This window comes from Talpa europaea (genome assembly GCF_964194135.1).
Source record: "Talpa europaea genome assembly, chromosome: 14".
Classification (NCBI taxonomy): Eukaryota; Metazoa; Chordata; class Mammalia; order Eulipotyphla; family Talpidae; genus Talpa; species Talpa europaea.
The window spans coordinates 24001337-24026951 of record NC_140082.1 but is presented as its reverse complement, the minus strand read 5'-3'; the positions used below and the strand labels follow the sequence as shown (position 1 = coordinate 24026951).

The 25615-nt window shown below is 42.1% G+C and overlaps 1 protein-coding gene across 2 annotated transcripts in view; it reads right to left on the bottom strand.

Annotated features, from left to right (window-relative positions):
• Nucleotides 1-18488, bottom strand: part of NEBL (nebulette) — a gene marked incomplete at both ends in the record, with an annotated part of 303643 nt that extends 285155 nt beyond the window's left edge. For both annotated transcript variants that reach the window (XM_084254157.1, XM_084254158.1), the window contains 2 exons: nucleotides 17073-17167; nucleotides 18420-18488. In XM_084254157.1, the coding sequence (XP_084110283.1) occupies nucleotides 17073-17167; nucleotides 18420-18488 (164 nt within the window). The remainder of the gene's footprint in view (nucleotides 1-17072; nucleotides 17168-18419) is intronic.
• Nucleotides 18489-25615: the final 7127 nt, after the last annotated feature.

Below are 25615 nucleotides of genomic sequence, written 5' to 3'. Positions count from 1 at the left end.
TAAGTTTCTGGTTAAAGCTCCAGTGTAACATTTAAAATCCAGAGTGCAAAGAATTCTTTGACATCCAGTGAATGTCTGCCCACCTCCAGGTCCCAATGCCACATGAAGCCCCCAGGCCACTCTTCATATGCCTCAGGTGAGGCATCCGCCATCAACAAATTTCCAGTATTAAGCCAAAGCAGAAAGGCCAAAATGGAAAAGAAAATCCTATCATTTGTTCCAAACATTTAACCAGCCTGGCCAAGTACAGATCAAGCAACATACTTGGTGCCAGGCACAATCTCCACTCTGAACTCATGAATCTCAGAAAAGTAATTTAACTTCCTGTTTGGAGAGAATAATGAGACACACCAGGTTCTACTCCAGGAATCTCATGACTACTAATATTTTCCTATTTATTCTGCTAAAATGAAAAATTACTCTGGGGTAAGAAATGAACTCTGTTTCTGTCTCCCTGTTTGTAGCAATATAAATACTAGAATAACTAAACGGAAAAGTAACATCACCTATTTACTAACCAACATCAAGGTCTTCTGAATCTTCAACTCCCTTTCAATCTTTGTGGATTTTCTCTGACCTAGAAGCCCAAGGCTCCACTGTGCCAGTCCAAAACTATTTATCCCACACCATGTACTTTATATCAATAGTTCATAAATGTGTGGTGGTGGTGATGATGATGATGATGATGATGATGATGATGATGATGACAGTAATATTCATGGATCAGGTACTTTACAAGCATTATTTCACGTAAATTATTTTGGTGGTAGATGCCATTATTATCCTCAATATATAGGTAATGAAACTGACTTTAAAGAGATGAAATATCTTTCCAATTGAATCAGGAGTTCAAATCAAAATAAGTCTGACTTCCAAATCTGGGTTCTTAATGACCACATATACAGCAGGTGACAGGGGCTAATGTATTATAAATTAGCATCTTGAAAAAAAGAGAGTAGACAGAAATAACATTATACTTTAAAACACAGAACTGTGTTTATGGTGATTAAATGGTACATAATATAATAAGGCCACAAAAAATATAACAAGCAAAATCTAAAATGAGCATATAGATGATATGTTTTTGAGAAATATTTACCAAAAATTGACTTAACTACTTCATGTAATCACTTATATGTGGAATCTTCAAAATCCAACCTCAAAGAAACAGACAGTAGATTGGTGGTCACCAGAAGCTGGGGGTGGGGGATATATGGGGAGATGCTGATCCCAGGGAACAAGCTTCCAGTTATGAGACTAGCAAGTGCCTAGGGTCTAATGTACAGCATAGTGAGTACAACTCATACTGCTGCATTATATATCACAATGTTGCTAAGACAGTATGTCTTAAATGCTCTCATCACAAATGAGAAATGGTAATTATGTAAAGGGAGGTAGGTGCTAGGTTAAACTACTTTCATAATCGATTTGCAATATATAAATGCATCCACTGTGCGCCACATGCTGTACACCTTAAACTTACACATTATATACAGTCAAAATCTCAATAAGTCTGTAAACTTCAAGTTTTTTCAGTTTATTAATTTTTATTGCAGTAACATTGGTTTACAATACTGTATACAATTTGGGGCTATAAATTCACCCCTCTTCACGCTACACTCACCACCAAAGCACCCAGAGTCCTCCACCATAGTCCACTGGGTCCCCTCACCCTTTAGTTTCCCTCCTCTACTCTCCCCTCTGGTAGCCTTAACTCTACAGTCAGACTCCGAAGGTTTGTTTTGGCTTAGTTTGTCTGTTCCTTTGTTTTCTTTATATTGCACATATGAGTGAAATCATCCGGTATTTGTCTTTCTCCTTCTGACTTATTTCCCACAAAGTTTAAAGCTAGGAAAACAAAAAACAAAAAAATTCCCCCCCCCAACTCTTACTCAAAATCTAAATATTCCAGAAAAATCTAAAGTAATTTTAAAATGTACCCCAATTTGAAAAATATGTGCCAGTACTTTTGAAATCTTGAGTACTGTGCCTGTAAAAATTTAACACTTCAGCTTTAAATTTCACACTCAAAACCCAGGTAATCATTATATCACTAAGGCTAAAAGAGTTGCTAGATTTTAAAGAAGATGAGAAGAGCAGAATGCCCAGTTCTAGAAAGAAGAAAACAGATCAGGCAAGGGATACCTTGGAAAGCAGTGTCAGATGGTCCTAAAGGTGCCTGGTTATAGAGGGGTGTGCCTTTATTTTCCCTTCTTTTTTCGTCTCAGAACCAGCTCCTCTGCAGAGACTAACCCCTACTGCACAATGGAACAGAGGTGGAGAGGGCCTTGGGGTACCTGCCTTTGCTGTTTCTCAAAAGTCAGATGGGTTGCTGCTCTATAATTTCAGGCAGCACCTAGAAATCCTATTTGGGAACAAAGGTTTGTAGAATGTTTAAAAGGTGGATTTTCTGGCTACTTGACTGGTGAAAACAAAAAGGACCAGTAGAAACTGTATGGGACCGGGGAATATAAAGGCATACATTGATTTGAGGGAAGAGGAAGTATACTTGTATGGGAGAGAAGTAGCTCTGTCCTTTTCAAAAGCCAAAAAAACTTTCAATTTGGCCTCTTGGCAATGGGGTTCTAAGTGCTGTGCAAAAAACAGTCACGTATAAATGTCTAAAGAGTTACCAAAAAATGAATTCAAGATAGAAACATCCAAAGTACTCAGGAGACACTGAAAGTTAAGATCTGATTATGGGGAGGGAAAAAAGGAGTGCGTTTGGGATTTGTTTTCAAAACTGGGGGCAGGGATAGAGGAAGAATGTTTTTCAAAATATACAGGAACTCTATGGGTGAGTGGGTAAGAGTTCTGTCTGGTAATCAAATCACGTTCACCCGGGAGAACAGGCTACCCAGGGGGCATGTCTTGAAAACAAACCAGGGCCAACACAAGCCTAATTACAGGACCCACCTGTGCCTGGATTTAGGCAACCAGGACTTAGATATAAAGGTCAAAGTTACAAAAGCAAGTCCAAGTAGGTCTACTTACCTAACTCTTGAAACACAGGTCAAATCCTTCATTATTTAATAATACAATAAAAGAAGTCTTAAGAAAGGAAAGCCATCAAAGAAAATTTAATGATCAAATGAACGACTAAATTCTGAAACCAAAATATAAACCCTAAATGAACATTATTTACAATTATAAATCTCCTATACCCGAAACTATTGAACTAGAATCAGAATCTAAGTCACAATCATGAGATTTTTTTTCTCCCTTTTTAAAATAAAGTGGTAAGAACTGTATCATTTTCCATTGAATTTTAAACTGTATTTCTCCTGGCCTTTTCCATTTGAAACTAAAATTCATTTCCTTATAATTATCTTAATATCATTCTATAAGCAGAAGAAATCCATCAAAGAATAATTTCATAATTACTTCTCAGGCCTCCAATGCATACAATGTCACAAAGTAAAGGTCCTGGGTGGAAGAACAGGTTATTATTTACAACTTGAAAATAGTAGGGAGATGCTGAGAAGATACACATCAAATAAAGAAACCGATACTGTGAGCAACTTGTAATTCAAATGCAGGCTGAACTCAATGCCCATGGGGAAGAGGATGGAGAACAGACTCACCATAAATTTCATTTATGAAAGTTAACAACATTGAATATGCTTTTAAAAATTCAAAGTTCACTATTACATATTTCCCTTCCATACAAAAAATGGGTGACCTAAACAACAGAAATTCATTGTCTCACAGTTCTGGGGGCTAGAAGTCCAAAATCAGTATGTCTGCAGGATTGGTTTCTTCTGGGAGCAGCCAGGGAAGGGCCTGTGGTGGGCTCTTTTCCCTGGCTTGCAGGTAGCTGCTTCTGCCTCTGTGACCTTTCTCACATCATTTCCCCTTTGTGTGTCTGTCTCCATCCAAACTTCCCCTTTTTATAAGCAATCCTATTGGAGTAGGACTCACCCCAATGAACTCATTTGAACTGGATTGCCTCTCATATCTACCTTTTTTTCAATCTCCATTTAATGTCACATTCTAAGGTACTGGGGCTTAGGACTTCAATATATCTTTTTTTTGGGGGTGGTGGGGAAACGATCAACTCCAAACTATTGATAGTTTACTAGCAAAAGTTAAGCAAAGCTAAATTATTTTTTCATTGTATGGATAGATATATTGTAAAGATATATTGAAGTCCTAAGCCCCAGAACCTTAGAATGTGACATTAAATGGAGATTGAAAAAAAGGTAGATATGAGAGGCAATCCAGTTCAAATGAGTTCATTGGGGTGAGTCCTACTCCAATAGGATTGCTTATAAAAAGGGGAAGTTTGGATGGAGACAGACACACAAAGGGGAAATGATGTGAGAAAGGTCACAGAGGCAGAAGCAGCTACCTGCAAGCCAGGGAAAAGAGCCCACCACAGGCCCTTCCCTGGCTGCTCCCAAAAGAAACCAATCCTGCAGACATACTGATTTTGGACTTCTAGCCCCCAGAACTGTGAGACAATGAATTTCTGTTGTTTAGGTCACCCATTTTTTGGTATTTAAGTACGGGTGGTCTAGAAAATTAATACAGAAGCTATGAGGACTTTTTATTTTGAAATCCTCACAAACCATCTCTGTACTTATCCCTAGCAGATTTTGCCAGGAATTAATGTCAAATTTATTAGGCTGTAATTTCCACAATCTGTCTCTTCCCCTTTCTAAAACTTGGCATATTTTCCCATCTCAAAGTTCTCATTTGCAGATAATTTCTGAAAGAGAATAGGCAATAAAGAGTATAACTAATACATATATACTATCAACTCTGTGTCAACTGTTCATACGGATCATCTGATTTATTCCTTACATCAACCAGAGCACGGGTAGTGAGTACTTTTATTACCATCAACTGTGACATAAGCCTCCTCGTATTGCAAATGGGATGACTGACACATGGCCCCTTTACAGCTGGGCAAACGGAGGCCAGCAGGGAAGTAACTAACCCAGATTGGCACAGAATCCACTCTTCTAACTCTCCCATCACATCTTCTCTACTTTGCAATGACCCTGAATCCAAGGTTTCCATTCCAAGACCACATCTACAGGGTGTTCGCAGGTCCCTACAATGCTATCCGTCCAGACCTAGATATTCACAACGTCTTATACTTCTATGAAGAATGGCTTGATGTCTTCTTCCTTTCAGCTCTCCCACACCTTTAATTTCCTAATAATGTATATAGGTCTTTTCTGGTTTCCTCTTTTTTTTTTCTTTTCTACTTTTAAACATTTTCTTCTTGGTTAAAAGAATGAAAGCAAAATAGAAATTGAATAACTCTACTTTTTCCTTTGTCATCTTTATTATATACTATCTCCCTCAAGCCAAGGTTCATTTCCTTTCTGAAATATAAATGTTATTAAAATTCATTTCTTTGTCTTTAGAATTTTTCACAAGCTATTGCCCACGTTAGCCATTGGCTTTCCTGATGCTATTCTTGCCGCTGGCTCACTTTTGAATTCTATTTCCCAACTTTTAAACCATGCACTTATCGGAGCTTAGAAAGCTCCAGGTGACGACTAATGTTGCTTTCTTTGATTTGGGGCTTTGTTGCTTAAGAAGCATTCTCCCTTTTCTCGCTCACTGAAATAATTAACACACTTTCAATCAGAACTTTGTCTTTCAAAGTCTTCTTTTATTCCTTGTTTATTCAGCAAATCCTTAACAAAAGCCAACTGTGCACCAAGAACTATACTAGTCTCAGGGATACAGGGGAATCAAGCTCTACCTGGCTCCTGCCACCTACAGTTTCTCATAACCTAAATATGACCTGATCTCACCTCTCCCACACTGTCAACAGGCCTTCCTAAAGTCTGGGGGGGGCGGGGGTGTGATCAGCCATTCCTCCTCCTTTCATGCTGATGAACTTTAAGATAACAGAAACCACTTGTTGCAAGGTCCTCACAACTACTCCATCACAAACTAGTTCTTCCTAATTTTCTAAATTAAGTAGGAAGCAGCTTGAAAAAAAGTGAAACCATAAACAAGAGCAAAGCAACAAATCAAATGATAGTCTCTTAAACTTTCAGCAGCTGTCTCATTAAAGCCTTCCTCTCCCACTGCATCTTGTCCCCGAGCCAAAGTGTAAATATGTTAAGAAAGCTTCAGTTGTATTTCCCATCTGGATAAGTGGCACATGGTCTGCCCTGCAGCATCGCCACTTCTGTTTCTCCTTCATTTCATCCTCCCCCAAATGTTCACTGTCATTTTTTCACCTTCAAGTCTTTGCACACACAAATCCACCTATAACACAAGTTTCTTTTCGGCAGAGCAAGCCCTCCTCTACAATTCAATTCTCAGCCTGTCCCCACCACACACTGGCAGTATTTCTGGTTCTTCAGTACCTTGTATAGTAACTTGTATAGTATGCATTGGTACAGATGGATGAGATCATAAATAGTGCCCTGTTGGTCTCTTCGGAGCATTACTTGAGCCTTCCTCCATTCAGGTACTTCTTTTATGTTACCACCTGTTTCCTCCCGCTGGGGAATTAATTTTTAAATACTAAGTCGCCATCTCTCTTGGTCCACCAGGGTACACCAGAGAACGAAGCCAGAGTTAGAAGGCTTGCTGTCAAATAAAGAACTGCCATACCCCACCCCCAGTAAATGTACCTTTCAAGTCAATCCGCATGTGTTTATTCAGTATCAGTTATGTACCCATCACAATGGGCATAAAGAAAACAATGTGCTTTCTTTCAACATCTGTCAAACTGTCATTATGCAGGAGACTTCCTAGGCAGCTGCCCCCATACACAAATACAGGAACTTTCACTGACCACTCAGCCCCTCAAGTACACATGACACAACAGACACACAAATAAACCAGTTTCCTGGCTCCCAGCCAATTAAATCTGGTATTATGTAACTACCATTAAAAAAAAAAAAAAAAAAAACCACAGAGGCAAACCCTCTAAAGAGGATTTTCCTTCTTTAGCAGCCTCAGAGGAAAAACTGTTCTAATATGGTGTTTCTATTCCTGACAGGAATAACCCTTAATTATTATGTCTTAACATCTAGAAATTTTTAAATAGAATTTCACTTAATGTTAAGAAAATCAGAGAACTACATCGCTGGCAACGGAAAAGACTTGAAGGGGTGGGGCAGAATCACAGATCCTCCCTTCTGAGTTGTTTTTGAAGTTCTGGAAAATCTGGGAGAATAGACAGAGCATTGAAGAAAGTCACCTAAGAAAATAAAATTCTTCCACAAGAGAATATAAGCTTTTCATTTATCAGGGGTTAAAATACTAATGCATAGCTACATTTACTTTCAGGAAATAAATTATACTTATTTTCAGGGAAAGTATCTATGGACTTGCAGGTGAATATGCACATGACCTGATGTCTAAAGACACAGGGTTCACTCCTAAGATGTGGAAAAGTGTAGATGTAACAGGTTGATTTTTATGAACTACCTTTGTAGACAATATTCTTGTCATCCTTTGCTCAGTTGCACATCAGTGGCCAAGAATCTACCCACAAATTTCACTATTTCATCTGCACACAGGAAGTGGTAGCTATTTTTCATGTGCATTATTCGTCCAAGCATGACCTGCTCCAGCTGGGATCATCACACAGAAAGTCAGGGAGAGAAGAGTCTACTCCTGCTCGTTGAGTCAGTGCTCTCTGCTAGGGATGCCTGGAACCCAGCTGACCACTCAGAAATTCAAAGACTCACCACACTGCCAACAAACTGCCTGGACTATCTGCTCTTTGAAGGGGACATCTACCCAGCAAGAGATGCTCAAAAGTTGGAATTTCCTAGCAACTGGAAATACCTTGTTATTCACGAACCCCTTGGTCTGTACCTGGCTTGTGCTCATGAGGTGCCTCAGGATAGGACTGGCCACTCCAGAAAGACCAATCGTGTGGGTGGAGGGTTGGGCTTGGGATCAGGTGGCATTAGCAGACCTCCTCCTGGGAGGGGATACCGAACAACCATGCCACCAATGAGTCATCATACCTGCATAATGAAACCCTAATAAAAATCTGGACAATGGGGAGTCCAGCGAGATGGTAAACTCAGTGGGTATTCTCAGCTGGTGAACACATCAACGTAACAGGCAGGGGCAAGGAAACTCCCTCTCCAGGATGTTCCCAGATCTTGCCTTGCGTGTCTGCCCATGTGACTGATGCTGACTTGTCTCCTTTATTAAAAAACCACTCATCAGCCTAGCACTTTTCTGAGTTCTGAGTCTTTCTAGCTAATTATTGACTCCAAGAGGGTAGCATAAATCCCCAAATTTATAGCCAGTTGGTCAGAAGCGTGGGTGGTATCTGAAGTGAGAGCGGTCTTGTTGGGGCCTCTACAACTCTACTGGTAGAGCTAATGCTAATTCCAGGTGGGGAGCCTCAAGACTGCAAGGCAGCGATACCTATGCTCATTTCCTTACATTTGTGGCAAAAATAGTTCCCTTAAGAAACAAAGCTCGTAGAGGTGACTTGAAGTCCCCCACCCAATCCACTTCCAACACCACATTGAGAACTTCCATGGTCCAATCTCAGCAGAAAACCATTTCAAGAGGGTAGACAAACAACCACAGTAGAAGGCAGGGGTTTTGATGAGTGGCATAAGGAAGGCATAAAAATTACAATAAGCATATACAAAGGAAGCCCAGGCATTGAAGTAATCAGAATGGCTTCACAAAGGTTGTCACAGCTGTGTGCCTTAAAGATGAAAGTACCTTTAAAAGAGGGGAATGCCAAGAAGTCTTAAAAACACCATAAGTTAAAGTTAAAATTACTATCAAGTTTAATAATAAGGAAAATTATATCTTTTATTAATTCCTAACTAAGAGGAACTTATTATTTGGATATTCCAAACATTTGTGAGGCGTAGTATATTATACCCATTTTATAGGTGGAAATATTAAGATTTAAGTTAAGAAACCTGGTAAAGGCTTCAGAGCTAGCACCTGGCGTGCCTAGAAAAGAGGAAGGTAAAGGGAAGTCAGGAAAGTAGATTGTAGAATGCTCACAGTGCCTGTCACAAACCCAATTTTTTTTTTTTGTAGGAAGAGCATCAGAGGGAGAGTAATATCACCAAAACCAGATTTTTTACAAGAGAGCTGTGGTGATAGAAAAAGCATCCCAAAGGAGAATGACTGGAACAGGAATACAAGTTAGGGGTCAGTTAGGGGACAATGGCAAGATCACTGGCCAACTATGATGAAAGCCTGGCACGGGCGAGGGCAGAGCGACTGAATGGGTCGGGATGGGAGACAAAGGGAAGCAGGCAGGGAGAATGCCCGAGAGACGCTTGGAGCTCCGGAGCCTGGGTGGAGAGGAGGAGGGGTAACCAGGAGTGGACAGCGCGGGCATCCAAACAGACCATCACAAACCCGTCTGTCTCTCCATGCGTCTTCTCTACCGGGATGTGTGTTTGCTGCACTGTTCTTGCGACCCCTGCGCACTGCCTGGATTTGGTGTTTAGGCTCTTGATCAATTAACAGATAATAAAGTCACATTTAAAGTCCAAATTCAATACCGCAGGCAGCCGTCTCACTCCATACCCCAGATTTCTGATCCATGACTGAGCAGAGCCATCTCATCGCCCCACTCTCTGTGTTTGACTTGCGTCTGCTTGGATGGATAATGACCATCGGGGGAGCTAATCAAGGATTTTTGTCTAAATGGCTTTTTAAACTGCTGAGCTAAAGAAGAAGTATAACAGACCACCAGACTACTTATTGATCTGATGCGATTCAAAAGCACACATCAAACTAGTTTTCTTCTGACTCCTCCTAGGATTCATTGGGAACGAGTCAACAGAAAATGTGGAAAAGTAAACAGAAGTTGAACACAAAGCAACTCCCTCAAGGACTCCACAAAGAAAAACAGGCAGCTGCTTACAGATAACACTGATACTGGTTTTTCCAGAGCTGGAAGGAACAATTCTTGATCATTCTTGAAACTTCCTATTTTCTGATTTATATCCATGCCCCAAATCTAGGGTCATGAATAGGTGGGGATGGGGGAGAAGGAAGACGAGTAGCTACAGAACTGCTGTATTCAGCAACGGAACTTTAGAATCAATCATGATCCTTTTACTGAGTCCTTAAAACGTTCTGGGTAACTCAACTCAAATATTATTCTCGATCCCCTTCTCACACGGCAAACAGATTTTCTTAGTAAAGCTACAGAGGAACACACACAGAAAGGAAAAGAAATTCAACTTCCCATTCTTCCACAGACAGAGTTTTAGGGAGGCTGAGGCTCTGGAGGTCAAGGGTGCCACGAGTGGGATGTTCTGCCGCCCTCTTATCCTGGCATTCCCAGGAATCACTCGTCCTTTCTAAAGCACTCATCTGAAAACGTTTAAAGAAGATACCGAAATGCACTCTTACACAGGCCCTTGACACATAATCAATATCTCTGTAAGCACACACATCTATATCTTGCATTAACCTTGCATTTCACCATGACTTAGGAGATATTTGCTGTACTTCATCTCCAAATCTTTTCTAATCTGACATCATCCCATAATAAATACATCATCATAAAGAGACAGAAACTACACACTAAAGACAGCTTTTGAAAATATCTCCAAATGTGACAGAGCTCAGCATGTGATTTGTAAGTACGGACTTTCAGAATTATTTCAAAACACTAAAAATCACTAGATATTATCAATGGTTCAATAAGGTAACTGAGAATCAGATTGTTTTGCATATATGCATATACACTGGAACCTTTTTTATTTGATCCAAATAAATTGTCTCCTCTCATTTTCAACCATCCAATTGTAACAGCAACAACAAAATAAATCTTTCATCCTTTCATATCTGGTCTATATCAAGGAGCAAAAGATGTAGTTTTTTTTCTAGGTAGTATGCAACCATAAAGTGAGGTAAGGCACATTAGAATTGATGCTAACTAGAACTTCTACTTTCCACAGAAGCCATGTGTCCCTTTTAATAATGTGACATTTTCTACTGTCTTTAAGGGAGAAATATGTGACAATTTTAATTTATTATAATAAATAAGGGAGAGGACTGACGTTTGGGGACCTAATGGGTGTCATTTGAAATGCTAGTTTCTACAAAGTTCCAGTTAGGTAGAAACTATTATCCCATTTTACATATTATGATTAAACCAGAAGAAAATAAGCACAAAACAACAAAGAATGCTTTAGAAAAATATCCTATTTTGAAACCAGGCCTGTAGGCAGTGAAAGGAAATTCCACTACATTCATTATGGTTTGGCAAAGGTGAAACTATCTCATCAGTGCTTTATCCCTTGGCATTCAGACTTTGTGAAATCTAGTTTCCAGGCCTCCATGCAGCCTCCTCAAAGCCTCCTGTCATGCCAGCGCCTCTAGATTGCCCAACCTCTGTCTGCTGTCCCAGAGGAAACACAGCTGGGCCTCACCTGAACTGGGGGATGAGGCAGGAATTACACTCTAATGCAGCAAAACCTTCATGCTTGCTCAAGCACCTAATCTTTCCTGAGAACTAAGTGCCAGGCTCTGGAGATGCCCTCAAAACCATCCCAGGCTAGAAAGGGGTACAGTCAGGTTCCCACACAGGGTGGTAAGGGCTCTGGAGGTTGAGTTGAGTACTGAAGAATGATTGTTTTGGGCTGGACCCAAGGAAGGGTGTGGCTCAGGGTGTGGCTGGCACAGAGTATGAAAGCAACTGGCTGAATTTATGAACTTTACTTACCAGAAACACTGAATGCTGTCATCGTGGGGCATTAAAAATATGGAACTGAACTATTCTTTCAAAATTTTTGACCATCACTTCAAACAAATATGCTTTACATCATGATCCAAGACATGCATTTAACACACTGCTAGTGAAAAATGATACTCTGCACAACTCAAATGCGCTCTAATATTTTCTCTTTTCACTCCCCCTCCAACCCCCACTCTCACTTTCCCTTCTATTTGCAACCCTTTAATGAGTGGCAACCCACACTGTGGAAAACATTAATGTAAACCTTTTCATAAATGTGTTTGTCATTTATCTGAGTTCTTCTTTTTTCCCTCCTCGACCCCTCAAAAAATTACCACTGTGGAAACAAAAGAGCGACAGTTTTACTGAAGGTCGGCAGTGAGTCAGGACCAGGACAAAACCTCAGCAGGTACCACCCCATTCACCCTCACACAGTCAGTGTGTTTAGCAGTATAATCCCATTCTGCAGACGAAGAAACAGAGGCTTCATGAGAGAGAGATTTGCTCAATAGTTCACGACGAGCCAGGGTTGAAATCCAGTTCTGTCTTCCTTCAAAACTCCAATTACACCACAGTGCCTTCCATGAAAAGTTCTTAAGTAATTAAAGCTAACTTAATAGCAAGAATTTCATAATTCCCCTTGAGATAACTCAAGTCCTTGGAGTGTTGTAGAAGCAGGTTTGGGAGGACTAAACAGAGATAAGGGAAATACATGGTAGGAAAACTCTGGGGTTTAAATTTAATTTCCTTCCATGTCCACTGAGTGGCCCTTATAGTAAAGGTACTAACAGTGACCAACAGAGAAAAGGTAAACGAGAGCTAGCAGAGCACTGGCCTAGATATTCACTTATGAAACAGGCTGGCCAGCCTCGCTGACCATTCTGGATGCCTCATAACCAGCAACACCCAGAACAGCATTCTCCAGGCTGCAGTCAGTGAATATTCACGAGATTGAAGGCTAACACAGGCAGAGCGAAAGTAAACGAAATACACAGCTGTTTTGTGTTTAAAGTCTTTCAAGATTGTTGTAAGTAAAATTTTTATTTGGTAAAAGGGAATCTTATTTGGAAAGATAACTAAACATTAACACAGATATTTGTGTTCTTCAACCCCATAATTAAAAATACATTTAACACAGATACAAAGTATTTGAAATGTGGGCAGGTCAGGACAAATTTTCCAAAAATATATCTACAAAAGTGATAATTTAGTGAAATTATTGGCAAGGGCCTGCTAAACAATCACATCATTAACTGACCCCTCCCTTGACCTAAAATAACTCGATGTTTGGTGACAGTACATTAACTGGTCAGTGTCTGGTATTGCTATTTTTGTGGCAATAGTTCTCAGAAAATTTTAAGAACTGATTCTGTACAAGCACATAATAGATGTGATTTTGAGTCTCACAGATGATCAATTAAATAATGTATTTGATGAATGGCCTTGGGGTTTATATTGTTCGTGTGACTTGTTGGGTAGCAAAACGTTTATAGTTTAACTTGGCATAGAAATTCACCTACAAATATGAGCTGTGTTTTTTCTCTAATCATGCAGTGTTATTTTCTCAGCACCTCTTAGCAATAAAAATATTGCCTAGTTCCCTTTTCTTTGCAAGTTTCATGTTGAAAAAAATTCTGAATGTGCTAAAGAATTCATGGCCTGATTATGAAACATAAAGGCTTATGAAAACATGGCACGTACTCAAGTAGACCAGTTTGTTTTTAAATATTTTAATAGTGTGCACCGCAGCATTAGGAACTAAATGTGTATCATGCCCAATCCTACATCTAACAAGTACTATACTTTGATCATTCTATCAAAAGATCGAAATTTGAATATCATGTAAATTCTATTTCATACAATTTCTCCTTTGCATGAAATCAACCAAAAACTTGTTCTTCTCTAAACACCTGAGACTATAACAAGCAACGCATTAAATTGAAGATAATACTCACTACTGCATTTCATTTAAATAATGCCCTCAGGTATCTATTAAAATAAAAAGCCTTTATGTTTTCTTAAAATAACCCTAAATGTCCATGTTTATGCTTTTAATTTGTAAGCACACTCTTAATATTTATTCCAAGGGTCCTTAAGGTAATTATGTATTTTTCACAAGAAATTCAAAAGTCCTCTCTCTGAAAACTCTGGATAGTTATCATATAAATCAATAGATAGGACAGCAAAAATTAAAGAACTGACACTGCATATCCAATAATCTAGAAAAGCTGCCATTTTCACAACAAGTAAATGTAAAATATGACCTTGATTGGATCCTGGTTTTAAAAATAGACAACTATAAAGACATTCTTAGGACAATGGGCATGAAATGTCAACATGGACAGGATATTAGGTGTTATTATGAAATGGTTGTTAATTTTCTCAGGTGTTATAATAGCTTTGTGATTCTTTAAGAAAATATTCTTAGGACAGACATGATACAGATTTTAGGGATGAGATATCTTGATACATGAAATTAACCTGATGCATGAAACTGACAAATGGCCCAACAATAATATTTATACATATGACTGGATAAAATATGAAGCAACTACAGAAAAATGTTAATAACTGGATCTCAGTGGAGGGTATACAGATGTCCATTGTATTATTCTTCCAACCATTTTGTGTATATGAAAATTGTCACAATAAAACATTGCGGGGAGAAGAGCGGTCATTTTTATTTAAGTGTGTAAGTATACCGATGCCCGACCCAAACTAGGTACAGATGAAATACTGCTTTACATGGACACAGAATGTTTCATTTTCCAGTAGCTGTATGCTTCAGAGAATCAATTTTCCAACACTGACCCAGAGAAATTATGGCAGCCCTTCTGGTCAAGGCCATAAGGAAGAGCTGATCGACTGCACCACCTGAATTAGAGCAGAGGCATCAGGACCCCCGGAGCATTAGCTTTGCTGACCAGCAAGTTTACATGGCAGCTGTGCCCTTAGGAAAACAAAGGTTAAGAACAGGGGCCTTCAGCCTGGGGCCTTCAGAGAAGTTCCAGAATTTGTAACTCTGCCAGGTTCCATTTTCTGGAGGTAGCATATGAAAGTATAACATGAGCTTAAAGTCAAATTTAGCACATTTAAAATATCAGCTCTCTTCACTCATTCACCCATTAAAGATGGATTCCTGTTGAATATTCAGCAAAGTAATCTGAGAGATAACCCAAAAATTGGACTTAGAACTAATAAGGACTGGAATTGTATACAAAATTTTAAAGAAAAAAAATTTGTAAACACTCAACTTAGAAATACCTAAAGTAAAAAAAAGTAAGACTCAACCCTATGAACTAACGGAGCAGGACATTTCCTACCTACAAATAGAGGCTTTTTGTTTGTGGGTCCAAATCTGAAAATTTCCGGACACTAGTTCACTATTAAGTCAGAGTGCAAACCAGTCACCCATGACTTACTTCAGAATCTGATATTCTTTTTTAATTGGACCAACTGAAACTAAGCAGTAAGCACTGAATTTTCAAGAGGCCCAATGCAAAGATTCCATTTCAGTTTTTTCCTAACCTTTTATTTTTATCCTTTCTTTTTCCCCTCTAATTTAATTTTTTAATCTATCTACATGCATGTATATATGTTTGTGTGTATAAATATGTATGTGCACATTTTTATATAATTATATATTTATATATTATAGACACACATATATTTATATATTTGTACACAGAAAAAAATTTTATTATATTACATATGTTATATATGTTATTATTACAATTGCTGTTTCTCTTCCTCTCCTTTCTCTCCTGTTTTTTCTCTTCCCCTCCCAGTTCCTCCAGACCTACCAGGGATATAGAAAGTCACTATCATCTCCTGCTTAAGCTCTGGGCTGTGGAGCTATAAAAACAAAATCATGATGTGGCTCATAAAGCCTGATTGAATCAGGCCACAGGCTGGAATAGTTACAGGAAGAATGAATGGTTCACTTTCCTTTAACCAAAGAACAATTATCCCATTTATGGGTTGTCAGGGCCCTTCCCCTTCTAGTTACTACTGTCTGCCTTTGATCGGTAACCAGTCATTTTCATTTATACCTCTCTGATTTTTGCTTCATGGCATCCCCAGAAGAAGTATGGCATAGAAGGGTTGCAAACATCAGTGAGTTTGGGGACTATCTGCAGACCTTATTTATCCTAGAAACTTCTGAATCCTGTCCAATGCCCCCATTTTCTGATGTCCTGAAAAGTCTTTAGTCTAACACTAAGCTAGACCCTAAAGAAAATACAAAGATTAAAAACTAGCTCTTCACCAGAGAAGTCTGAACACATGACATTGTTGACCAGATACCTACTGGCTACGCTACCTGTGATACCAGTCTCCCATGAGCATGAATTAACCATAGGCAGTCCATCTCCAAGATACCTGAATGAACCTGCTTCCTAAGCACTAGAGAGAATGAACTTCTGGCAAGATTCCAGCCAAAAGCCCAAGGGTGCCCTGCCACCTCCAGGCTGGGCAGACACCCCCCGCCATGGGAACCAGGGCCAAAAGCCCACATTGGGAAACAGTAGATGGGAGGATGCTCAAGAAGTGAAGAAACACATGCCCCTGGCAGCAAGGGAGCCCTTTGGAAGCACTGGCCAATATTTAACCACTGGGTGTGATCTGAGCCCATTCTTGAGGTTTACCTTCTTCGTGCCTCAATTTCTTTATCTGTCAAACGGGAACAATAATAATAACACCCCCAAAGTGTTAGGGTCTGTGAAGGTTAAATGAGTCAGTATGCATGAAGTGCTTAGAACAGGCCTGGCACATGGTAAACACTATATAAATGCTACCTAATTGCTATTATTGCAGGCTAGATGCATGCCTACAGAAACGCCTGCCAAAGAAAGCTTGCCTTCTTTAATCCCCACCAACAGACCTGCTACTAGCCAAATGGAAATGCCCATGCCTTTATCCTTTGGTTCCCTGTTCAAGTTTCAGCATTTCTGGAGTGGTCTCGGCTAAGGCCAAGAAAGCCTCCTTTCCCTAGCAACTAAGTTCAGATTTTTTTTTAAAAAATTGCAGTATGGCAACATCATATGATTAAAATGGAAACTGACATGTGATTAAAATGGAAATCTATGTGACATGCACTTCAGAGCCCACACATTTTCAGCATGAAGGTTCTGTAGTTTCTAACAAATGCCCCTAACTCCAACACTTGTGACTCTCAAAAATTAGCCTTCTTGTTGAAGACATCAACAAATCACCCTCCACATTAGGGCAAGACATAAATGCAATGACTTTCAACAAAGTACAGAGTATGCAACATGAAGAGGCCACTGGCCACTGCCACACCTGGGTGACACAGTGAGTCAACTCTTCCAAACAGGCAAATCCACTCACTTTTATGATCTAAGGCCGTGCCACGCCTGCACACCGTGTTGATAATACTTACGCATTACAATAGGGCTTCTTTTCATAGCCTTTGTAGTTGTTCATGTTGAGAGCCATCTTGCAGACTTCACAATGGAAACATCCTTTATGCCAATACTGAAAAAAATAAATATTTAAAATTTTATAACAAGTTCTTTTCGGCATGGGTACAGAAGGAAGACATTTTTACAGCATCACAGTCCCCCCTATTTGAAAATACAGCAAAATTATTATAGATAACAGTGGGTATGTTTGCCTACTCTCGGCTAAGTAAATAAAGAGGGCAGCTATTAAAATTGAGTGTTAAATTAACCCCACCACAATTGTGGTGCAAACTCATATGGCAGAAGTGCCAAGGTTCTGTTCATGCTGCACTTCGAAGAGCAGTCGGCGTGGCATTCTGAGCTGGGTTCATGAAGAAATGGAACCCATGAAGTGGCTTCAAAACAAAAAGGAATCCAGTTCAAAGTGCCTGAACAAGGTGTTTGTGGAATCTCGATTAAACGTATCCAACCCAAGTCGGGCCATCCCAGGCGGCGGGAGGCAGGGACCGCGGCGCCCACACCGGCCCAGCTTCCACACAACTGCGGGTAAAGCGGACCCTGTCCGGGATGCAGCTGCTCTAAACGAGCAGCTGAAATTTGTATCACTACACAAATTTCACAGGGAACGCCTCCGGGCGGTTTCAACCGTCAGTCACTCAGAATAGTGCCTGGGTCTCTCTCGCAGGCTGTTCGGTTCCATCCACGCCCGCGCAGGGCACCAGGTCTGCAGGACCAGGTTAAAGCCACTCACTCCTCTGGAATTCCCGGACCGGGAGGATGAGCCCCCGCGGGTCCGGGTAGCCGCGCGCACCCCGGGCTCTCGAGGCCGGGCTCTCCGGCGGGGATGATTCTTGGCATTGCGGCAGCGGCCGCCCCAGGCCATATTAATTACTATTTGCCTCCCCACCTCCCCGCCGCCGTGGGACGCGCTGGGCAGGGGACAGAGGAGGGGGTGGTGCGTGGTGTAAAGGGGGCTGCGGGGAGCTGGGAGGGGGGCGCGGCTCCCCGAATTGGCTCGGAAGCCTCGCTGGGGCTCTCCGGGCCCCGGGCCGCGCTCCGCGGTGCGCCCTCCGCAGCAGCTTTGCCGCTGCCAGCGCAGCCCCGCACCCCGACAAAAGCCTTTCCCGGTTCCAGCATCCGCGTCTCCGAGCGCGCTCTGTGACACTCCCGCAGGCGATTTCCTCCGCGTGTCCCCACCCTGTGCCAAGACACACACAAACACACAGACCCACTCATCTCTTTCCATCCCCAGATGCCAAAACTTCTCAGAGCAGGTGCAGCCGGCGCCCGGCAGGTCCGGGCTGGCCCGGCGCCCCTTCGCTCACCTTATCCAGGCAGTTGACTTTCTCCGTGGGATACACGACTTTTCCGCAGCGGGCGCACTGGGGGTTCATGGTCGCGGTTCCCGGGGGCGACGACTGGGTGGCGGCGGGGGGCTCCGAGGAGCCGCTGTGACATCCCCCGACGAGCCCCTCACCGCCTCCGGACAGGCGGGGGGGCTGCGGGAGGCCGGGCGCGGGGCGCTGGGGCGGCTGCGGGCGAGCGGGCCGCGCCGCGCGCGGGGAGGGCGGTGGGGGCGCGGGGGGTGCGCGGCGGGGCCTGGCGCCGGGGGGCGGCCGCACTCCCGGGCTCGGCTCCGGCTCGGGCTCCGCGCCGCGCGCTCTGCGTAGCTCGCACTCCAGGTACGGGTGACTCACGCAGACTCTCGCGCCCGCCCCTCGCGCTCGCTCGCTCCCCCGCCTCGCCGCAGCCGCCGCGCAGGCCAAACCCACCGGCGCGCCCCGACCGGAGTGGCAGGGAACGAGCACGTCGGGCACCGCGGAGGGCGGGCGGCGCGGGGGAAGGGGGAGGGCAGAGACCCGAGAGCGCCTCCGACCGCCGCGGGCTGCGCCTGTGCGGCCCGGGAGCCAGTCCTGCGCCGCGGCCGCCGCGGGGAGCGGCCAGGTGGGCGGCCGCGGGGGGAAAGGCGACCCCGGCGCAGCCGAGGAGTCGGGCGGCGGCTGGGGAGTTAGGGGAGGGCGCGAAGCCGCGCGCCCCTATGCGCTGCCTCTCCTCGCTCCGGCCCCCGCCGGGTGCGCCTCCTCTCCAGGCTGAGGTTGCTGGAACCGAGGACGCAGAGCGCACCCGCCGGCCCGCTCCAGCCCCGGGAGCGCGGGCGGCGGCGCACCTACAGCTCACGCCGCCCGCAGTCCCCGGGGGGCTTCCCCGGCGCGCGCGGGGACGTCTCGGGCCCCGGAGCCGGGAGACGCGCGGGGAAGCCGGAGACGCTCCTCCCCGCGGCGCTGTGGGCTGTGCCGCGCCCGCTCCACGGGTCTCTGCTGAAAGAAAGGGTCCGCGCCTGTGCCATGTCCTTGGACCCTGGATGGGGAAGAATCTTCTGTTCTCGCTGGCTCCCAACCCCTGCACTATTTTTTATCTGTTCTTGGAGAACAACTAGTCATTTTAGGCCCTTATCAAGCCTTTCTTGATGAATAAACGGTCAGCATTGTGTGTTTGTGTGTGTCTGTGTGTGTGTGTGTGAGAGAGAGAGAGAGATAGAGAGAGAGAGAGAGAGAGCACTGTATTATTTTGCAATTAAACACCAGAGGAGCTACGAAAAGTTAGTCATCTGCATTAAAGAAAGCAATTGCAAACTCATAGTCTGAAGCAGAAACTCAAGTTGAAGGAGGGTAGGATGAAGTCAAATGCAACAAGAAGCAGTTTTTAGTTTTAATAAAATCTCGGATTCTTGGACTCGCTTCATAAAATGCAGCAAAACGAAGCTACGCCATCTGAATTCAAAGCCCGATTGACGTTTACTGGGCATGTGACTTTTTGTAACTACTGAACCTCCCTAAACCTCGATTTTCCCATCTACAATGTGGGGATAGCAGCGTCACAGATAAATTCCGACCCTCCGATGAGGATTCAATGAGTCAGCCAGGGGCCTCCCTGGTGGCGCAAGGGGTTAAGACGCAACCTATGAAGCTGTCCACAGCTGCTAAAGTAAAAGTTGGATCCCTGGCCAGGGAGCTACCCACATGGCGCAGCAGACCTCTCCTGACTCGCCCACTGCTCGCCTCAGCCGTGTATTTCAGTCAGTCTGCCTGTCCTGTTCCCCACTCTGTTTCTGATGAATCCTCTCACCACCACCCCCACACCCCTGGCCTGTACCCCAGTTCTTGGATGCATTAATAAAAAAAATCTTTAAAAAAAATAAATGAGTCAGATTTGCACTGTTTCAATCTGCTGGCTCATGGAGAGGTACTACCTAAGAGTCAGCCGGGATTACCATAAGTGGGTTATAACAAAGTAAACACATGCTGTTGTTAGCAAACAGATTAAGACACAGTAAGCAGATAGCAACTTTCAAATATTTCTCTTTTTTTTTAATCCAAGCTGCAGCCTTTCATGATGAAAGAAAACCATTGATTCTGAGCCTCTTAGGCAGGCTACACTAGTGAATTATCATTCATTACGCCGCTGTGCTGTCTGACTTTTCATAAGAGGTAACTTCGTAAAAGGGATTCACCAATACAACAGCCTTTGAACCACACATTGCCACACTCATAAATCAACCTCAAAAGCAAATAAAACAATAACTTGCTGTCAGAGAGGATTGGCTGGTATGTAAAAATACCTCAAAGCTAATTAGAAATACCTGAGATCCTGGATGAACTGAAGGATATTATGCTAAGTGATAGCAGCCTGGTAGAGAGAGAGAAATACTACATGGTATTCCTTTTATGTGGAATCCTTTTTCCTAAAAGTCAAACTCATAGATACAGAAAAAAAAAAAAATGGTTGCCAGAGGCTGGGGGTAAGGGAAACAGGGAGATGTTAAAAGGGTTCACTCTTTGAGCTCTAAGATATGTAAGGTCTGAGGATCTAATGTAAAACATGGTGACAATAGTTGTTGACATTTTATTGAAATTTGCTGAGAGTAGAGTTTAAATGTTCTCACAAATATGTGGGGGGAGTGACTGATGTGTTAATTAACTGGGTGGGGGAATCTGTTCACAATACAGATATCAAATCACCACTTTATACACCTTAGATGTCTCACAGTTTTGTCAATTATCCCTCAGTAAAGCTGTGAGGGTGGGGAAAGACCTACATTAGATATCTGCTGAAAGGAAGGAGGAACGACAAGGAGAAAAGAAATGACTGGGGGGCACATGAAAGTATTTGATCACCTCCAAGGCAGTAATCTTTTTTTTTTTTTTAATAGAGGCATGTTTTTATTTATTTGTTTGTTTGTTTGTTTATACATGCACTGGGTATAGTCAGAAGCGCAGGAGGGTGAGAGAATTCACCAGAGCCAGAGCGGGGAGCAGAGCAGGCAGAAGAACCAAAGTACACTGCTGAGGGGAGCAGCGGGCGGCAGGAGAGGTCTGCGTGCCATGTGGGACCCTCCTCCGGTGGCCGGGGATCGAACCAGCACCACAGAGGCCGCGGGCAGCTTCGCAACCCAGCACTCAACCACTGCGCCACCGGGGAGGCCCAAGGCAGTAATCTTTTTTAGCTTCTCGATTCTCATAGTTGTAGATCATGAAACATAGCTTTAAAGTACTATTCTCTTTTTTAAATGTTAAGCTTAAATTCATGAGGAAGAGTGTTGGTGATGTGTGACATTTACAGCTGATCTGCTGAGTCTTTAAACTATGAGTTGTATTGTTTCCTCACCAACCATAGTATCACAATGCCCAACACATAGTAGATACTAATGAAATGTTTGTGAAAAGAAAGTGTGAATGAAACAGATGAGTATATTAAACTTAGAGTTAGCTAGGATGTTTTTTCTCTCAAAAATAAACAGTGGATGATCAGTTACATTTTCCTCACATGTATTTCTCTTACTATTTTCCCTTTCTGCATTAAGCCAGCTTCTAAGTTGTTTAGTGCCATTTTACTAATGTAAGAGAAATTTTAATGCCATCTGTCTTAAAAAGGACTTCTTTATTTCAAAATTCAAAGTGCCATAAACAGAGAGCTGGCAGAAACCTGTCATCTGGTTCAGGCTTCCTCCTTCAAGCAGATAAATGACTTAATTATCCACGAGGGAGAACTTTTGCCCCTTTCATGTCTTTTTCACTTGACTGGTCAAGAAATCATTCCTTATGATAACTAGACCCCAATATTTTACTTTCATTTAAATTCTTTTCAGCTGGCTTAGACATCCACAGATATTAAAAATAACTGACCGTCATGACCCTCATAAAAGTATTTATATACTTATAAAATTGAATGTTTTCTTTGGCTAAAATCCCCCTCGTCTGTTTACTTTTACCTCTGGGACATATTTATATAGAAACTATATGATCACCTTTATTATTTAAACTACATAAATTGAATGCCAAATTAGAAACTGTAAAGAGTAATTAATATTCCAGAAGAACAAAAAGTGGCATTGACAAAGATTAAGTCAGGCACAGTAGATTGTGGCAAATTGTATTATTTGTTGACCATTTTTTGTTCCCTTTCCCCTGGCAACTCTCTAGGTAGGCAGTGTATTTCCCTACCCCAGTAGCTCTGAGCTTGTTCCCTGCGATTTCCTTTAGCCAATGGAATGTGAGTGTACAGGCATATGTCCTAGAGGAGCAGAAATGTTAAGATACTTCGCGGATTGCCTCTCTTCTCAAACTGTTTTGAGTTTTGGCACCTGGTCATTAAAAAAAAAAAAAAAAGAGTACATCCCAAGAGGAGGCTGCATTTCTGACTTTTGTCCAAGAATGACAAGGCCTGAGTAGGTAGCAGAGCCCAACTGAATTCGGAAAGCCAAGCCAGACTCAGCAGAGCCACAGCAAGCCCACAGCCCTCACATAACAGGAGGAAAATAATTATTGTTATAAGTACTGAAGTTGGAGTATTATTTGTAACCACAGCAAAAGCTGACTAATACACTAATGATGATAACTCAAGAGAAATACTTTAATGTATAGTCATTTTTATTATAATTCATTGAAAAACAAATGTGCCATGAAAGAGAATAACATGAAAACTTTATGCAATTACATGTTCTCTAAAATGTCCTCCTTCTAGGGCCTCCCTGGTGGTGCAGCGGTTGAGTGCTGGGCTGCGAAGCTGCCCACAGCCTCTGCAGCACCGGTTCAATCCCCGGCCGCCAGGCGAGGGTCCCACATGGCGCGCAGACCTCTCCTGCCACCCGCTGCTCCCCTCAGCAGTGTACTTCGTCAGTCAGTCTGCCTGCTCTGCTCTCCGCTCTGGCTCTGGTGAATTCTCTCACCCTCCCGCACTTCTGACTGTACCCAGTGCTTGTATAAATAAATAAATAAATCTTTTAAAAAAATAAAATGTCCTCCTTCTAATGACCAGAACCTATGAATCAGTTGCCTTAAATGGCAAAAGAGACTGAAGATGTGATTAAGTAAGACTCTTGAGATGGAGAGATCATCATAGTGGGTCGGTATAATCACAAGGACCCTAACTAGAGAGAGGCAGGAAGGTCAGACTCAGAAAATGAGATGTTGATGGAGCAGAAGGGGGAAGGGACCAAAAGGCAAAGAATGGAGGCAGAGTCTAGAAGCTGGAAAACAGATTTCTAGAGCTTCCAGAAGGAACTCAGTCCCGTCAACACCTTGATTTTAAAACTTCTGACATTCCAAACTGTTAGATACTAAAAAAGTTTGGTTGTCTGTACAGCAGCAATAGGAAACAAATACACCTTCTCCATGTGAATTCTATTTTCTCTTTAAGGCCAGGCTGAGTTCCCAGAACTTCCAAAAGAACCAGGTGGAAATCAAGAAAGTTATGATTCTTCATCATTTTAATCTCCAATGGAGAGTCTCTAAAGCAAAGTGGTTAAGAGAACAAGCAGCCAGGAAGAGGGGTCTTACACCAGAACCCAACCATGCTGGTACACTGATGCAGCATCCACCGCAAAAATAAATTTCTGTTATTTAAGCCACCCAGTCTATGATATTTTGTTACGCCAGCCTGAGGTAATTAACATATCACCTCAACAAGGCTTACAATCAATTTAGAACTAGAGCCCTTCCCAGTAATGGTTATTCTTACCCAAAAAATGTATTTGCAATTTCTTTGTAGTAAGTTCTTACAACTTTTATACTAAAGCTCTGACTTTTTAATTAGCATCAATTTTGAACTTCAAAGGAAAGTAGATTTCCAACCTGCTTGGCAAGAATTGCAATTAGCTTCAGTGAAAATTAAGGGGCCATCCTCTTCTTAACATACACAAAAGCAAATACAAATCTAATCTTTTTTAAAATAATACTAAATTATATGATTTAGGAGCAGTCAATGAAGGGTTGCTTTGGGTATTTTTTTAAAAACTGGTTAGAGTAAGTTGTGGACTGACTGTATGAACCTAACAGAAAGACAGGAAAGGGGAGGCCTCCCTGGTGGCGCAAGGGGTTAAGCACAGCACTATGAAGCAATCCACAGCCTCTGCAGCATGAGTTCAATCCCCGGTCAGCTAGGGAGCAACCCACATGGCGCAACAGACCTCTCCTGGCTCGCCCGCTGCTCCCCCGCAGTGTATTTCAGTCAATCTGCCTGTTCTGTTTCCCGCTCTGTCTCTGGTGAATCCTCTCACCACCACCCCCATCTCTGGCCTGTACCCCAGCTCTTGTATGCATAAATGAATAAATCTTTAAAAAAAGAAAGAAAGAAAGACAGGAAGGGGAAAAGATTAGAATATACCAAAAACGCAAATCTAGTAAGGACAAAGACATTAACTCTGAAGATTATACAAAATGACGTGTTTCCTGTGACTTTGTTTATAAGAAACAGTCACTGGATTACTTTCAGTGAAAAAAGATTCATGGTAATGTGTTCCCATGTGTAAGAACTCTGGAAAAGTTGAACAACTCAGCTCAAAAAAATGAAACTTTGTAAATGAAACTGTAAAACTTTGTTAAGAGAAATAAAGCATAAAGAAATTGAAAGATATTCCCTGCTCATGAACTGGAAGAATTAACATTGCTAAAATAGTCATCCTACCCAAAGCTATATGTAAATTCAATGCAAATCCTATCAAGATTCCAATAGCTTTCTTCAAGAAAAATAGAACAAACATTACTGAAATTTATATGGAACCACGAAAGATGCCAAATATCCCAAATAATCCCAACACAAAAGAGGAAGAGTGGCAACATCACATTCCCAGATTTCAAACTATACTGCAAAGCTACAGTAATCAAAATAACATGTTACTGGCACAAAGGCAGACACAGAAACTAATGAAAGAGAATTGAGAGTCCATAAATAAATCAGCTATCTATGGACCATTAATCAACAACAAGTCAAGAGCACACACTGGAGAAAGGAGATTCTCTTCAACAAAGGGTGTTGGTGAAATCACATGCATAAAAATGAAACTAGACCATCATGTCACACCTTACACAAAAATTAACTAAAAATGAGTAACAGACATGGATGTAAGACCTGAAATCATAAAATACAATGAAGAAAACATAGGCAAAATATTCAGTGACATTGGTTTCAGTGATGTCTTTGTAGATTCATCTCCAATAGCAAAAAATAGCAAATGTAAACAAAC